Source organism: Chiloscyllium plagiosum, unplaced genomic scaffold (assembly GCF_037043375.1).
Source record: "Chiloscyllium plagiosum isolate Xiang-an unplaced genomic scaffold, Cpla_swu_hap1 HiC_scaffold_12, whole genome shotgun sequence".
NCBI classification, from domain to species: Eukaryota; Metazoa; Chordata; class Chondrichthyes; order Orectolobiformes; family Hemiscylliidae; genus Chiloscyllium; species Chiloscyllium plagiosum.
Genome location: NW_028270150.1, coordinates 53,346,114 through 53,364,753, shown reverse-complemented (window position 1 = coordinate 53,364,753; position 18,640 = coordinate 53,346,114). Strand labels below are relative to the sequence as shown.

General features: G+C 39.2%; 1 protein-coding gene across 1 annotated transcript in view; it reads right to left on the bottom strand.

Moving 5' to 3' along the window:
* The window catches only part of maoa (monoamine oxidase a), a 170,711-nt gene that overhangs the window by 28,778 nt on the left and 123,293 nt on the right, over positions 1-18,640 (bottom strand). The window contains exons 4-6 of the mRNA XM_043700856.2: positions 12,841-12,945; positions 9,144-9,235; positions 4,676-4,817 (exon numbers count right to left, since the gene is read on the bottom strand). Coding sequence (XP_043556791.1) covers positions 4,676-4,817; positions 9,144-9,235; positions 12,841-12,945 — 339 coding nt within the window. The remainder of the gene's footprint in view (positions 1-4,675; positions 4,818-9,143; positions 9,236-12,840; positions 12,946-18,640) is intronic.

Sequence of the window (18,640 nt, the reverse complement as noted above, 5' to 3'; positions counted from 1 at the left end):
GCACTATCTCAGTATTGAATTGGAAAGATAGTTGGAACTATTTTTCAAAGTTCTAAAATGGGACCTGAACCCACAACTTTATACTAAGGAGGTGGGACAGTTACCATGGAGCCACAGATGATCATCAGGACTATTTTAGTTCATCAGCCAAGTGGAAGCCATCATAGAGTGTTATGAAGTAAAATATTTTGGAAGTCAGCCTAAACTGCATGCTTTGTGTGCACCCAAAATGTTCTGGCTCAGAAATGGAGACATGTCTTGGGACTATCAAAGGAGCCATGGCCATTTTGCATGTTGACCAGGATGCAATTCCCCAAGACCGGCCCAGTTTTATTTGCGTTATGTGCAAAAGTAGAGATAGACTCAGTGGCTAGCACTGCAGTTTCACAGTACCAGGGACCCAGGTTCAATTCCAGCCTTGGACAACTGTCTGTGTGGAGTTTGCACATTCTTCCACTGTCTGCATGGGTTTCCTCCGGGTGCTCCTGTTTCCTTCCACAATCCAAAAAACGTGCAGGTCAGGTGGATTGGCTATGCTAAATTGTCCATAGTGTTAGGTGCATTAGTCAGAGGGAGTTGGGTCTCGGTGGGTTGCTCTTCGGAGGGTTGGTGTAGACTTGTTGGACCGAAGGGCCTGTTTCTACATTGTAGCGAATCCAATAACTAATATCCAAAGTGTTGATGGAGAATGTGAAACTGACATTGAAGAAATTGGACAAACAAGATTGATTTTGTCTCTATTAACTCGCAATTTTCTCTGTTAGATGTGTTACTCCACAATTAACAATTCTTTTTACTGAAATATTTGCAGAATGATTTACTGTTCTTATTAATATGTTTGAGGTAGTTAAACCATACTCCCTATTTGGACTCCTTCTCCATCTCTTAACGTAACCCCCTATTTTGTCTTTTTTTCCATTTGATATGATTGTGGTAAAAATGAACTGTCAATTTCAATTTTAATTTTAATACCTGGGACCTGACATGAGCTAAACTGTGTTTATTAAAGAAAACCATTTACAGTACTTCAGATAGCTTCAGTGATCACCCTAAACAGATTAAGCCAAGCTCATGAAATTGCCAATATAAAGAATTATTCTGGACTAAAATTAACACCATTATAAAAAGATCTGTATCGCCTGTTGATGAATGTCTTTCTGGAAGATTCACATCATGGGATAAAAATCATCTGCAGACTATTCAACTTGAAAGAACATTGAAATCAGATATCGGAATACACAAAAGGGACAAAATTTTAGGCAACAGCATTTGGAACACAGGAGAGAGAGAAAAAAAAAGACAGATTTGTAGTAACAGAGCTGGAAGGCTAGTGCTCACTCTCATCGATTCGCTGTAACTCTTGAAAACTACACACAATCCTAAAGTAAATTGGAGAATTATCCAATCATTGAGAACACACATGTACAAACCTTGCCACTATGCATGATACAAGTCATCAACTAAACAACCATGCTGTCAGGTTAAAACCAAATCCTCTCCAAATCTTTCAAACTGGATGTTTGTGAGCTTCCTTTTTTGCTTTGGAAGATGTTCTATTCTCATACTTTATATCTGTGTTCGATGTCACAAGAAAGCCTTGTAATTGATTCTTTAATTTTGACCAGTACTACCTCTCAATAGAAGGGTGAAATAACAGCATGCAATAATAATTGAAATTCTTTGTTGTAGCCAACCAAGAGGATTGAAAAACAGGGAGCCAATTCCCAGAAGAGTTGGAGTGAGGAAATTAGATTGTTCATTCAGAAGCTACTCAAAAATTTGCAAACAAGTTATCTTGCGTATGTGGTAATAAAATGCTTGGACAGGGAAAGTTCAGTTTAATGTCATTTCTTTATTTTTCTACTTTATACTAAGAAGGACTTTAACGTTGAATGTTTAACTAAATTTCCTTATTTTTCTACTTTGTATTTAAACTTCTGTACTGAGATGCCTTTGTACCTAAGCTGGCGCTGGGAATGTGATACCGTATACTTCATATTGTATTCCTGTATCCCTGTACTTGAGTACATGTGACATTAAAATCTAATTCCAATTCCCTCCTGCCTGTGGACAACATCACTGATTATGAGGCATCAGTAAGGGTGATTTTAGTACATTCTATTTTATGTTAGAGGCATGCTGGAGAAATTCCATTCTCTCAGGAACAGATAAACCTGGATTTTGAGTAGCTTCTTGGTCAGTATACCTGGACATTTAAAGTTGAGGCCACCTGTGAAAACCTTGGAAGGTATTTCTAAGTTCTCAAAAATTCAATAGTCTTTCCAATCTAGTTGTTGAGAGACAGACTTCTGCAAGACTCAGCATTCTGGCTGACAATAAATTAACACATAGATCTGTGTCTGAATATCGACTCGAAATCTCCTTTTTGCATAAAGCTAACTTTCCTGGAGAATGTTTACTCTCCTTAATTAAAATTGCCACTTGTCTTTTCCTGCACATTATGTACATGCTATGTGAGTATTGTAACCAAATATGATACATTCTTATGCAACACAGAGTCTGAACCCCTGAACAGGTCTGGAAATGTTTTCATCCCCCTACACATTTACTGTCCTAGCATGCAGGATCAGCAAGCTGGAAGCAAGTGTTAGCTGTGGCTCAGTTGGTGGCACATTTGTGTCTGAGTCAGAGATTCTGGTTTAAAGTCCCATGCCAGGATTTGAGCATCAAAATCAAAGCTGATACAGCTGTACTGAAGGAGGTTTCCTTGAAGCTGGAAATTCTGTCTCTCTGACTAAATGTTTAACTGATGCCAGTCTGCACTCTTGGATGGCACAACAGATCCCATTACTGTATCCTTAAGAGGAGACAGGATGGTGGCCTGGCTGATGTTTATTTGTCAATCAATATCATGATACAGATTATCCACCCTTTATTACAGTGATTGTTTATGGGAGATTACTGTGTATAAATGGGAGCTTCTGTATTTCCTCATTCAAAGAGCAACTCAGTTCAAGGCTGTAAAGTACCTTGAGATAATCAGTGTTTGTGAAAGGCACCATGTAAATGCAAAACTATGTTTTTTAAAAACTATCTTTACATTAACACCTATTATATTAAAGGCTTCTGATGATATTTGACAAGACTCCTGTAGCAGTCAGAAGTATTGCCTTGTCAGCAACAAATATTGCTTTCTGATATTTACAAAAGTTAATTTTGTACAAGATTTTTCAGAGTTTGGGCTGTGCAAATGTACTTTTCGATTGGATCTTTCTTTATTGATTTCTTATCAATCAGCTTTTTTTGTCTTTCCATCTTTGTGATGTTATGTCATTGATAAAGAAGTATGATTCATGATTTACTCTGAATTTAACAGCACATTATTTTATCATTTTTTACAGGGGATAGGATATGGGTAGCCCACAAATATTCTGATGTAATACACCATAGTCAGGTGGTAATTGTGAGTTGTGTGGCAAGCAGAGTTTAAGAATGCAGGTTTATGTTTATTGGACACTTATACCATAATGGAAAATTTCAGGAATGTCAAACTGTCAAAAATATCAAATGTTATGGATGTATACAGTTAAATTAATGAGGAAATGAGTTGTTACAACCTGAAACATACCAGATCAGGAATACAAAATAGAATGACTACAGAACTACCAAGTAAGGTTGGTAACAATTAGATAATTTCATAATTACAAAGGCAAAATCACATACAAATAATGTTTTACTTCATTTACTTGTCACTATAAATATAAGCAACTTGCAAAATCTTTGGTATAGAGTTAAGTTCCTTTCTGGTAAAAACATGTTCAAACACTCACACCGAACAGCATCATTTTCTTAAAGGAACATGTCCATGGAAATCTCACTTGGATATTTTTTCAGTTTGCTTCAATAAGACACCTCCAGTGAACATTTGGGAAAATACTCAACTGGACATTCTTAATTAAGTTATTCACCAATTAGGGCAGCACTGGTGGTTAGCAGTGGTTAGCACTGCTGCCTCACAGCGCCAGGGACCCGGGTTCGATTCCCGCCTCGGGCGACTGTCTGTGTGGAGTTTGCACATTCTCCCTGCGTCTGCGTGGGTTTCCTCCGGGTGCTCCGGTTTCCTCCCACAGTCCAAAGATGTGCAGGTTAGGTGAATTGGTCATGCTAAATTGCCCACAGAGTTAGGTGCATTAGTCAGAGTGGTGGCTGTGTGGAATGCTCTGCCCCAGAGGGCAGTGGAGGCCCAGTCTCTGGATTCATTTAAGAAAGAGTTGGATAGAGCTCTCAAGGATAGTGGAATCAAGGGTTATGGAGATAAGGCAGGAACAGGATACTGATTAAGGATGATCAACCATAATCATATTGAATGGTGGTGCAGGCTCGAAGGGCAGAATGGCCTACTCCTGCACCTATTGTCTATTGTAAATATGGGGGTGGGTTACTCTTTGGAGTGTCGGTGTGGACTAGTTGGGCTGAAGGGCCTATTTCCACACTGTAGGTAATCTAATCTAATAACAAAAAATGTTATTAGAGGATTAGTGCTTCAGTTGTTCGAAGAAAAGTCACCAGATCAAAGTAACCCTTTCCCCATGCTACATCAGCAATGCACATACAAAAATATCTTCAAATGTCTTCATTGTTACTTCTTATCAATCTTTTCAAAATGTACTGAAACAAGCAAATCAGGATAGTAATGTTTATAATGTTTGTTCACCTGTCCACCATTGGTTGTTGAAAAGATCCGTGTTGTTCCACCACACTGCTTGACGTACCACAAGAACCAGAGAGCAGAGACTTCATGTGGCTCAGAGGTGACATTTATATTCACAAAAAGAGTAGCAAAACGCCTGGCGACCCTACAGGGTGAAAATTAAAAGGAAAATCTCCAGGAAAAACTCTTCATATGTTCACAGTAAACAGAATAGCTGATTTATGGGACAATTCTGGAACTACGTAAATTAAGCAAACTCAAATATTAATAGTCAAAAAATTAGACCAATAAAATAATTGAAATTAACCAAACAATAAATCTGCTCAGAGAATGTGACAAATGCAATTACTATTCCATGGAATTGAAATTCTGATTGGTTAAGTCCACGTATCACTCTTACATTCATTATGTATCACTTTTAAAATGGTATTAATGTATTTAATAGCTGTGGAAAAACAGTGAAAGCAGAGATATACAAGTGTTCTAAGTGTACCTTTACGGGCTTGTGTTTGAGCGCTTCTGCAGGGCAGTCGGTTATAGAAGTAGTTATTAACAAGAAGGGCTACACACTATTGCAAAGAAAACTACATATCTTGTCCCTTTGCCTTATTAAGAACAATATCAGCAATATGCACAGATTACTTTAGCAGCAAAATTCCCTAACACCCCAATTTATTAGGCGAACAAGAATAACTATAATCCCAAAGATGATATGCTCAACCTTACACTGAGCCTAAATCCTAGTCATCACCAAGAGCGGAATCTACCTCGGCACTAAAAAACATTAAAATAGGTGAGAACATTGTCAGCATTGCATAGGATGGTCAGTGAGGAGCTTCTCAACATCAAAAAGAAAAACGTCACATCTTCTAACCAAGTGTTGATCCGCGAGAAAAACTTCTCACCAGTGAGCAGCAAGTAACCTATTTCATTACTATTTAACCTCACCTCATTGATATGCAGTTTCCCATTCTCCCACCCACAGATAGGAAGGATACAGTGACAAACCCTGACATGAAAGTCAGAGTGGTTGGATTTGTGTGTGGAATGAACTTCCAGAGGAAGTGGTGGATGTGGGTATGGTTACAATGTTTAAAAGACATTTAAATAGGTACATGAAGAAGAAATGTTTAGAAGGATATTGGCCAAGCACAGGCAGGTGGGACTAGTTTATTTTGGACTATAGTTGGCTGGGCTGGTTGGACCGAAGGGTTTGTTTTCATGCTGCATGAATCTATGACCTGCTCCTTCAGATCTCCATTTAGACACCAGGTACCAATATCATAGAGCATGCTCTATGTGCATTGACTGCACACATCCCTCCTCTATGGGCATGGGCACCCAAAAGGTACCAGTCTCACTGCACCATCACAGCACATCTCTGATCTACTTTCTGCACTTGTGTTGTACTTTGTGTGTACTGGCCGCTTTCCTTGTAACACTGCTGCCAGGACACTTTGCACACAGGGACATCTGATCTCATGGATTCAATGAGGCTGCATCTTAGGGATTCTCACTTGATCTGATTACACTCACTCACTTTGTACCTACTCAGATGTTCACACCATCCCTGCCTTGCCTCCACCCCCAAAGCTAGATTTTTCATGAGCATGGTATTTTTATTCTGTCTTGACTTTTACCACAGACACAAAGATAGTTTGTCATGGCTGGCAGCAGTGATGGGTCAACTGGGTGGAAATGTTGCTGTATTTCACCGTGTGCACCAATCTGAGTTTCTGAGAGAAGAGAACAACCGTCCTGTCCACTACCCTGTCCACCAGCACCTCCAGCTTCCTATCAGCAAAGCAGGATGCCAGTTTGCCTCTGTTGGTCATCTTCAGAGTAATTCTTCACACTCTGCAAACGTAAAGGGCTATTCAGGACTTGCAGCATTTGATCTGAAACACAGCTGAGTTTTAAACATGACGTCAGTGGCTGGAACTCCAGAAGGTTCCAACAATGCTGAGCACATCTGCTGTTGTGAAGTGCAGGGGAGTGTGAGCACAGCACTGTAGAAGTATGATGCGTGCTTAATGAGATGAATGGTGTCAAATTACACAAAAAAGCTTAGCACACTCAGAGATAAATTCTCTTGACACTCCCTGAAATGATACTTAACCAAATTCTGTGAACATCCAGCTGTCTGTTACCAGCAACTTTTTAGGAAGGAAGCTTCCTAAAGCTCAGAAGCTACTGAGAGGAATAATTTAACCTCATTACTGTTTAAAATGAACAACTCCTTACTGTAACAGTGATCCCTAGTGCTAGCTGTTCCCACATCTACCCTGTGAAGAATCGTGTGTGTTACAATCAATCACCTCTAAACTCCAGTGTTTACAAACCTAGCGTGGCCAACCTTTTCCTGTAAGACAATCCTCTCATTCCAGGTAGAAGACTGACAGATCTTCTAATGAACAGCTTCTAACACATTTACGTCTTTCCTTAACTAACGAGACCAATATTATTCACGGTAAACCTGATGTGGTCCTACCAATGCCCTATTGAGCTTAAGCACAGCCTCCCTACTGTGATATTCAATTTCCTTCTCAGTAAATGAAACATCCTACTAACTTGCCTTATCATTTGCTGCACGTGAACACTAAAGTTTTAGAATTCACACATTGAGACAATCAGATCCCTCTGCATCTCAGAATTCTGCAATCTCTCACCATTTAGATTTTTTTTTATTCTTCCTAAAATGGAAAATTTCAGTTTTCCTATTCCTTATCTGTACTCTATTTGGCACATCTTTGCCACTCATTTAGCTTTTCAATATCTTCTTTGTAGCCTCCTTATGTCCTCTTCTCAATTTGCTTTCTAATCTATTTTAGTTTCATCAATAAATTTAGCAACTATACCTTCTAACCTGTCACCCAAGTAATTTCTATAAATGGTAAAATGTTGAAGTCCCAACACTCATTTCTATGGCACACCTCTCGAGTTTATGCCTGCTGTCTGCTTCCTGTTAATCAGCCAATTGTCTATCTGTGCCAAAATGCTACCAAGTTTGTCTAACTCTCTTTATAGCTAACACTCTCCAAATGTGGTCTAACTAAATTTCTATGGAGATGCTTTTATTTTCTGCAATTTTCAATCTTTGATATGATATTTTTAAAAATATTCTTACAAATGCCTTCTGGAAATTCATGTACTGTATATCTACACCAAGTCCATACAGCACTAACAGATCCTTATTCACATCATTAAATCAGTCCACTGATCCTGGACCCATCCTGTCAGTATAATATCCTCCATGTAAAGTATGGTATATTCCTGTTAATTGACCTTCTCTGCATCTACATCCATCCCCAATTCTCTAGACCCTTGAAGACATGCTTTTTAACATGCATACAGGCTGGTGACCTTTCTCACGTTCAACAAAGAACAAGAAAATCTATAAGATAGTAACTCTCTGCTCACAGCACGTTGCATGAATCAATTGTTTTGAATGATGTATATCTTAAAATAACTAATGTCAAAGCCTCAGCTTTTTGAAAGCTAATTCAGAGTCATGTACAATAATTTCCTGCTTCTCAATCCCTCCTTTAATAATATGTTTGAAACATTTAGAGATGTCCTTAATCTTAGCACTAGGAAAGCAACATACATCATAGATTTATGCAACTGCCCACAATCTCCTGCCTGTGTCCCTGACAGAGAGTCCCCTATAACAATTATTCTTTTAAATTTTGTCAAACGTCTAACATAACTGACCATCCCTTTTATTTTCCTCGGAGAGACTATCCCTTTCAATAGCACACAAAATTGAATATCTATTTGATAGAGGAATAGCCACAGGAGACTTTTGAATTCCCTTGTTACCTTTCCTCACAGTCATCCACCTGTCTGACTGACCCTGCTGTGTAATGAGTTTTCTAAATCTACTAGCCATCTTATTCTGTGCCTGTCATATACCCTCAACAAAATTAAGCCTAAAAAAATGCAATTTTCAATAACACCTTATGTATAAAATAAACTACTGTTCATTATCTACAGGAAGTAATAGTAAAATGCAAAAAAAAACTGTAAAAATTCATTAAATTAATTTGGTAAATAAATAACATAGGAAATAGTTGTAACATTACTGTAAATGTCAATAAATCTCATGATAGCCAATACAAAACATAGTTTTACCATATCTAGTACTGTAATGGAATTCAGCATCAGAGGGGCAAGGACAAGAATTACACAATGTAATATTGTGCTCAGTCCTCAGTCTAAGCTGTGACAAGCAGGGAGATACATTATCTCAAAGTAAGGATGGATAAAATCAAGATTGGATACTCTATACAGGACAGTAATTCATATCTCTTGATTGCAGAGTAAAGGCAGTGTTGGCACAAGTATAAAGTCTGGCCATCCAACCATTCTCTCTGAGAAAGGGCAAGAACTCAGCTGGACTAAAGAATGTGTATAATGAACTTGAAATATGGTTAACTATCTAAAAAGAATAATTTTAAAGAAAACATACGCGGTCCAGCAAATTCTGTCAAACAGTTCTTTCATTGTTATTTTATCCCATTCTTCAGCATGGGGAGCAGTCCATGGTGCATCAACAGGTATCTGGAAAGACAAAGTTCATTCTACTTTTTGCAAATACTCTTATTAATTGGAATGAAGTTGTGAAACTTGCATGTAAGTGCATTTCTGCCAATAATTTTGTAAAATTGTAATTTATAAGAGAACATTTTAAATGTTGGGATCATAGAAATAGTTATGTTTTCTGCAAATTTTGTCTACATGCAAATGCTCACTCCATTTTAATACTCATCATTTTCCACTGCTGTCTGATTCATTTCACAGCTCCACACTTCTCCTTCCCATTTTGCCCTAATTTTCATCCACAATTTCACATTCTTCCTGTTACTTCTTAATCTGTATAATTTCATTCTCTCTTGTACAACACACTCTCCGAACTCCAAACACACAAATCGGGAGCAGAAGTAATCTCTTTGGTCCTTCAAGCCCACTTTACCATTCAAAAAGATTGTAGTTAGTCTGATTGTATTCCAAATTTCACATTTTCACACAACTCCGATAACCTTTGAAAGATTCTGGTTGGACAGGATTATCTAATTCTTATGTTATACAATATTATTACAGAATATGCAATGACTCAGTGTTCACTGTCAGCTAAGTCATTAGCTTACTCAATACCACTTCATAGTGATTATAACTTCATCAAGTTAATCTCCTCCTTCAACCTCCTGATTTTCAGGGATGACTGGGATGATCTATACCTTCAATAGTGAAGATAGAAGGAAATGTTTATTCATTCCATCCACCAATTCTTGTTATTGAATTTTATCTCCCCATTCTCGCCCTCTAGAGAACCAACACACACTTTATTCATTCTTTACCCTTTTCAGATATGCTATTAGATAACTAGATGTGTTTTCCCAGGGTGAGGGTGTCCAAACCTAGAGGCCATATGTTTAAGGTGAGAGGGGAGAGATTTAAAAGGGACATGAGGGACAACTTTTTCACACAGAGGGTTGTGCATGGAACAAGTTGCCAGAGGAAGTGGTGGAGGCCGGTATACTTACAACATTTAAAAGGCATCTGGATGGGTACATGAGTAAGAAGGATGTAGAGAATAGTTTAGAATATCTGATGGGGAGGATGAGTTGGTCCAAAGGGTCTGTTTCTATGCTGTACATCTCTATGAATCTATGAACAAGGTATTTCTATCAAAATGCAATTCCTGCATTGTGTTTATAAAGGCGAAGTGGTCTTTCACTGTGCATTTCTATGTAACTTCATTTCATGCTCTATTTATTTCTTCTTATTAATCTTCCTGTGGTTCTTTGTTTTTCTGTATTCTGACCAGGCATTTGACCTGTCACTCAGCTTTGCACAGCTATATGATCTTCCCTTAAGTCACAGAGTCACACAACATGGGAACAGACCCTTTGGTCCAAATAGTACACACTGACCATTTCCTAAATCAAACTAGTCCCACTTGCCTGCATTTGACCCATATTCCTCTAAACTTCTCCTATTCAGGAACATATCCAAATATCCTTTAAATGTTGTAACTGGACCTGCATCCATCTGGCAGTTCATTCTACTGTCTGTTTAAAAAAGTTGCCCCTCATGCCCATTTTAAATCTTTCTCCTCTCATCTTAAAAAATATGCTTCCTAGATTTGAACTCCCCCGACTTTGGGAAAAAGTTCCTTGCTAAAGTTTAATGCTTTTCTTCATTTCTTTAATTAATAGCAGATGGTGGGCCCACTCTAAGAATGTTTATTTGTCGTAGGAATGTACTTATTCTGAATATTCTGAAATATTCCCTAAATGCCTGGCACCGCATCATCACTGATCCATCTCCAAGCCCAAGATTCAAGTTCACATTAGTTAGCTCACCTTTCATATTCCCCAAGTTACCCTATTTAAGTTTAAAACATTTGTCTTAGACTCACTATTCTTTTGATGCAGTTTGCAAAGTTCAAATCATACTATGTTACCTAGAGGATAGCCTGCTCTCTGGTTGGTTCGAGAGTGTGCTGCTCTAAGAAACTATCTTGAGAGTATTCTGTGAACTTCACATTGAGACTGTTGATACTACCAATGATCTGATTATTCCAGCATATATGTAGATTAAAAGAACACAATTATTACTGTAGATTATCACAACCACAAAATTTATTCTTGTATAAATTTCACTATATTGTGGTTACTGTTCAGGAACCTGTAGACCATTCCCACTCGTGATTTATTTTTTTTCAACTATTCCTCATTCTAACTCAATCAATTCTACATCCTGATCTCTTGAATCAAAGCCATCTTTAATTACTGCACCAATACCATCTTTGATGATGAAGGCCATGCTTCTGCCTTGTCCTAACTTCCTACTCTTCTGGAATATCACATATCACTCAACATAAAGGGTCCAGTTCTTGTCAGTCTACAGCCACGGTTCAACGTAGCTATCAGATCATATTTAGTCACTATTGTGTGTTATTAATTAATTTACTTCGTTATGAATGCTATGCACATTCAGATGTAGAGCCTTTAGTTGCTTTTTTGTTACCTTTTTAGCAGCTAGACCTACTGCTAATACATTCTTTAGATTTTTCTTCTGTTCCTTATTGCCATTCTCCAACCTTCACTTTCCATTCTAATGTTTTGCTCACCCGCTTTGACTGTATCCCTTGTTTTCTAACATTTATTCAAGCCTGATCCCTCAACTCCTTGTTTAGCTTGAAATTGAGGAACAAATTACAGCAGATGCTGGAATTTGTACTGAAAACAATAAATGCTAGCGACCACAATGGGTCAGGGAGAAAGTGAGATGCTGGAGATTAGAGTCGAGTGTGTGGTTCTGGAAAAACACAGCAGGTCAGGCGTGCTTCCAGTATGCCTCGACTCTCCTACTCCTCGGATGTTGCCTGAACTGCTGTGCTTTTCCAGCCCCACACATCACAACGGGTCAGATAGCATCCATGAAGAGAGAGCAAGCTAATGTTGAGTCTAGCTGACTCTTCACCAGAGGTGAATTAAACTCTTCTCTACTTCCCTAGTTATGCAGCTCCCATAGTTTCAGTGTAGCCAATTCCAATGGTACAGATCCTAGTTTTGTGATGCGAATCCCCCATGAACCAAAACTCACTTCTCCAACAGCAGTCTTTGAACTACTTTTCTGATCTCATTCATTCTTATTTAATACTCAATTATGTTCAATTCTGGATTGGTAGAAAATGGTCCTCACTATTATTTATGGTCAAAAGAGAACCAAAGCCTGTACATTTTTATACGTAAGGTTTATCACTGGGATAATTCTCAAAGTAACAGGGCTTTGATTAGATTAGATTACTTACAGTGTGGAAACAGGCCATTCGGCCCAACAAGTCCACACCGACCCGCCGAAGCGCAACCCACCCAGACCCATTCCCCTACATTTACCCCCTCACCTAACACTGCGGGCAATTTTACCATGGCCAATTCACCTAACCTGCACATTTTTGGACTGTGGGAGGAAACCGGAGCAACCGGAGGAAACCCACGCAGACACAGGGAGAATGCGCAAACGCCACACAGTCAGTCACCTGAGGCGGCAATTGAGCCCGAGTCTCTGGCGCTGTGAGGCAGCAGTGCTAACCACTGTGCCACCGTGCCACTTTGTTTGCTAAATATTTAATATAAACCTTTAAAATGATCTTTTACCTCCTTCCCCATGTTATCCAGGGTTCTCCAGAGGTTGTTGTAATCCAGGTACACAAATGGATTCCACATCGGTGGAAAGGGAGCCTTGAAAGGATAAGGTTTGCCCTGAAAATATAAATAAAGTAAAAAAATGAGCTGGTTTAGGTCAAAAACATTTTGAAGGGCTGTCGACATAAGTTGACCAATTAAAGTATTACTGATTGGTAAAATTAATTACCATATCATACCATCTTAAGATATAGAAGCAGAATTAGGCCATTTGGCCCATCGAGTCTGCTCCGCCATTTGATCATGGCTGATATGCTCCTCACCTCCATTTTCCTGCCTTCTCCCCATATCCCTTCAATCCATTCCCAATTAAAAATGTCTAACTCTTTCTTAAGTTTACTCACTGTCCCAGTATCCATCACACTTTGGGGTAGTGAATTCCACAGATTCACAACCCGTTGGAAGAAGTAGTTTTTCCTTAACTCTGTTTTAAATTTGCTGCCTCTTAATCTGAGACTATGCCCTCTCATCCTAGAATGCCCCACAAGAGGAAGCATCTGCTCCATGCTTATTTTATTTGCACCTTTTATCATCTTGAACACCTCAATTTGATCTCCCCTAATTCTTCTCAATTCCAATGAGTATAGGCCCAAACTGTTCAATCTCTCTTCATATGACAAACCCCTCATCCTTGGGATCAATCTAGTGGACCTCCTCTGAACTAACCACACTACCATACATCAAGAACATCTCTGAAATGACAGCCAGACTACTGCGACCACTAGGACTTATAACAGCACACAAACCAACAGCCACACTCAGACAACAACTCACCAGAACGAAGGACCCAATACCCAGCATGAGCAAAACTAATGTGGTGTACAAAATCCCATGCAAGGACTGCACAAAACACTATATAGGACAAACAGGAAGACAGCTAACGATCCGCATCCACGAACATCAACTAGCCACGAAACGACACGACCAGCTATCCCTAGTAGCCACACACGCAGACGACAAGCAACATGAATTTGACTGGGACAACACTACCATTATAGGGCAAGCCAAACAAAGAACAGCCAGGGAATTCCTAGAAGCATGGCACTCATCCACAAACTCCATCAACAAACACATCGACCTGGACCCAATATACCGGCCACTACAGCGGACAGCTGAAACTGACAACCGGAAGCGGCAGGGACAGGCCACTATAAATGCCGGAGGAAACACCACAGAAGCGCTTCACAGGAGGCTCCCAAGCACTGAGGATGTCATCTAGACAGGGGACGAAACGTTTGCAACAAAAACTTCCAGCTTGGCGAACAGAACCACAGCAACGAGCACCCGAGCTACAAATCTTCTCACAAACTTTGAATCCAACCTTGTGAGTTAACATTTTGTGTGTCACCTTATCAATCTTTTCCAGAAGTCCAGATAAATTAGATCTACAGTATCCTCATTATTCATCTTACTTGCTACATCTTCGAAGAACTCTAGCAAATTAGTCAAACATGATTTGCCCTTCATAAACCATGCTGACTGTTGGATAGCGTTTGACTTTCCAAACGTCCTGACATTGCTTCCTTGATAGTTGATTTTAACACTTTCCAACTGATGTTCAACTAACTGGTCTGCACTTTTCCACATGTTCAAAAAGGGAGGAAGGCAAAAAGGGCTTTACATTAGGATTTTTCAAATCCATTGGGACGTTTTCGGTGTCCGGAGAATTTTGGCATATGGTAACCAATGGATCCATTATCTCCACTGCCACTTCTTTTAATACCATAGGATGCATGCCATGAGGTCCAGGAGACTTGCCTGTCCTCAATCCTAATGTTTGCAGAGTACCTTTTCCCTATCAATGTCGATTGCTCTAAGTTCTACCTTTTTTATTGCTTCCGCCTTGCCTGTTCCAATAGAAATGGTACTATTGTCATCCACTGTGAAAACTGAGTGAAAGTGAGGACTGCAGATGCTGGAGATCAGAGCTGAAAAATGTGTTGCTGGAAAAGCGCAGCAGGTCAGGCAGCATCCAAGGAGCAGGAGAATCGACGTTTCGGGCATAAGCCCTTCTTCAAGAATGAGGGAGGAAGAGAGCTTCTTCAAGGAAGGCATCCTTGCAAGAGGATTTGCAGTCGGTTAAAATCAACTAGGAGAAAGTAAGGACTACAGATGCTGGAGATCAGAGCTGAAAAATGTATTGCTGGAAAAGTGCAGCAGGTCAGGCAGCATCCAAGGAGCAGGAGAATCGATGTTTCGGGCATAAGCCCTTCATCAGGTGTGAAAACTGAGGCAAAGTATTGATTTAGCATCGCTGCCATTTCAGTGTTCCCCATTATTAACTCTCTGGTTTCATCTTCCAAGGAACCAACACTCACATTAGTGACTCTCTTCCCTTTTATATACATATATAAGCTTTTGCTATTCTTTCTGATATTTTATGCTAGTTTTCCTCTGTTTACGTTTGAAAATTTTCCAATCTTCCAGCCTGACACTGGCCTTTGCAATATGGTATACTTTAGTTTTTGACTTTATATTGTTCTTGACCTTCTTGTTTAACCATGGATGGTTGTCTTTTACACCCCTGACCCCCAACTCCACCTACCATCTTTCCTCCGCACTGGAATATGTTTTAGTTATATCAAAACATCATAAGAAGCATATATACAAAGGTCAACAAACAAAGACCCTAATGTTCCAGGAGGATTTCATAGAAAGCATTAAAAGTGCATACTGAACTCAAACCCTCCAAATTAAATATATGAAAATTCTACCTTTAACCTTAAGTTATTCATAGATTTGAAAGAATGTGGGTCAGATATGAAGGCCAAGGTTTCTAGCTAGTGCCACTCCCTTGCTACTACAAAGTAAAATTTATGATTGCATAAGGAATTGAATGCAAGAATCCCAGCACCTGATTGTACAATTAATTTTTTCTACTCTCTAGTCTCCAGGTTAAAGTAATCAGCCTGAAAAAAAGTTTTTTTTTAAAATCATTCACATAATGTGAGCTTTGTTGGCTGGTTGAACATTTCTTGCCTGTCTTTAATTGCTCTTGAAAAGGTTGTAGTGAACTACCTTTTTGAGCCTCTGCAGTCCACTTATGTCCATGATGGTGTAGTGGTATTGTCACTGGACTAGTAATCCAGACAACCACGCAATGTTCTGGTGACCCAGGTTCAATTTTGAGGAGGAATGCCCATAACCCTGTTAGGAAGGAAGTTCAGGAATTTGACCCAGTGAAGCTGAAAGGATTGCAACATATTTCCAACTCAGAATTGCAAGTGGCTTGAAGGAGAACTTGGCAGTTGGTGTTGTTCCCCTGTATCTGCTGCCCGTGTTGTCCCAGATAGAAATAGTCATGGGTTTAGTAATTGCTGTTTAACAAGATTTAATGAATTTGCTAAGGCACGGCAGGACAGTTCAGCTGTATGGAATACCCATCCTATGCCATGTAGGGAGCCGTCTACATTTCACATGGCCTAAGCAATCTCATGAGCGGAATGTATCTTTGTTTCCCATCATTGAGTTTTGAAACTTGCTTGGAGGTCAGAATAGCTGCGAGTCATAGACAAAACTGGGACTTGTGTGCTTAGAGCATTCAACAAAGTGGTCACACTGCAGATTAAGAGCATTTGGGCAGAGATGGAATGGGTGTCTCCAGGGCAGTTTAGAAAGACCAGGAAGGCAGTGCAAGGGATAAATAAGTGAATAGAATCTGAATACAGCATAAAGTAGCAAGAAACAATGGATTGAAAAAAATTTTTATATGTAAGTACAATGAAAAATATGGGCAAAGAGAAATATGGAGGAAGAGGTGGGGCAATTTATGACAGGGTATAGAGAATGGCAGAGAAAGTAAATAAATACTTTGTGAAAGTCTTTACAGAAGAAGACACAGAAATCTTCCTGAAATAATTACGATTCAAGAATCTGATGAGAGTGTGGACCTGAAAGAGATGAGTATTGGTTGAAAATAAAGCATTAGAGATGTTAATAGGTCTAAAAATTGGCAAATCCCCTGACATTTTTCACCTGAAGTGTTGGAAGAAAAGACTACAGAGATAGTAGATGCATTTATGATCTTTCAAAATTCCGCGAATTCTGCAACCACGCCTCTAGATTGAAGGATTGCAAATGTAACCTTATTGTTTAAGAAAAGAAGGAAAGAGAAAATGCAGATCTACAGAACTGTTAGCTTAATGTCAGAAATAAATTATAAATCATGTGATTACTGGATATTTAGAAATAATCACCTGTGTGGACAGCATCAACAAGATTTATGCAGGGTTAATGATGTTTGACAAACCCAATAGTGTTTTTTAAAGCAGAGTTGATAAGGGGAAGCCAGTCAATGTGTATTGGATTTCTGGAAGGCTTTTGTTAAAGCCTCACACAAGAGGTTGGTAAACAACATCAAAGTGCGTAGGATTGGTAGTAGAATATTGACAAGGATTGAAGTTGGTCAACAGGTAACAGGCAGAAAACAAAGAAGAAAAATAAATGGACCATTCTGAGGTTGACAGGCTGTGACTCACCAGGTACCACAAAGATCAGCCCCAGCTGTTCATAATCTACATCAATGATTTGAATGTGTGAACCCGAATGGGTCAATTAGAAAATCGGGATGTGGGTATCAATTGTGATTTTTCCAAGTTTGTACATGATACAAAACTTGGTAGGAATATGAATTGAGGAGTATGTCCTGAGACTTGAAGAAGAATTAGACAAGCAAGAGATGAACAGATAAACTGAAAAGAAAACCACTTTTAATAGAAGTGAGGAACTTCTTCACTCACAAGGTGGGGGCAGGAGGGGAGTGGAGTCTTTAGAATACTCCAGAGAGCCCAGAAAGCTTAGCCTTTACATTACAATAGATTTCTAGTTACTAATGATGTCAGGGGATATAGAGATAGCATATAGCATTGCGGTAAGTGGTCAGTGTGATCTAGAAGAGCAGGACAGACTCTAGAGGCTGAATGGCCTCGTTTGGTCCCTTATTTCTATGCTTGTTTCGAGAAAGGTTTCGTGCTAGGGACCTTGCCTCACAAAATGTGATACGTGGTTGCAACTTCCTAGATCTAGCAACGGTGGAAGAACGAATAACAATCTGCAACCTAATGTTCTTTTGGGTGCTCTACTGAGGTTTGAGACCCCAATGCAGAATTAAGTTATTTCCTGTTAAAACAAAAATCTTTCCTGAAGCAGGTCTGAATCGGGATACCAACAGTATGAACACACAGACCATCAGTCTCGAGCCATGAGTTTTATTTTGATACAGTCAAATCAACAACAGTGGTACAGGTTGCCATCTGGAGCAGGCATTCCAATTTATGGAATTCCTTCGAGCAGGAGCTGGACTTGTTTGCAAGTCTGGGCAGAGCTCATTCCTCACAAGAAATATAGGTAAAATTAATTAGAACTAAAATTAATTAGTCGTATGGACTGCTTGAAGGAGTTAGGGAGATATTTTCAGATTTATTCTTTAAAATTAATTGACATTTACCTGTTTTCTCAGCTCTTTAAAAGGAGATTACATGGCTCCGGATAAAGAAGGGAGAACCGTATGGGATAGGCAGGACTGATCGCTAGGATCTTTCCTCACCAACCTATTATGTTTTAATCAACACATTTGGTCTCATTATGAACCTTCAGGGAGGTGGGACACGCACATGGACTTTTTGGACCAGACCAAGGAACATTAGCATTGCACCACAAAATATTGCAATTAACGACAGTCAAAAGGAACACAAGGGGGCAGCAGAGAATTAGCATTGCTGAAAAATTCGACATTGCACTGAATTAATATTTA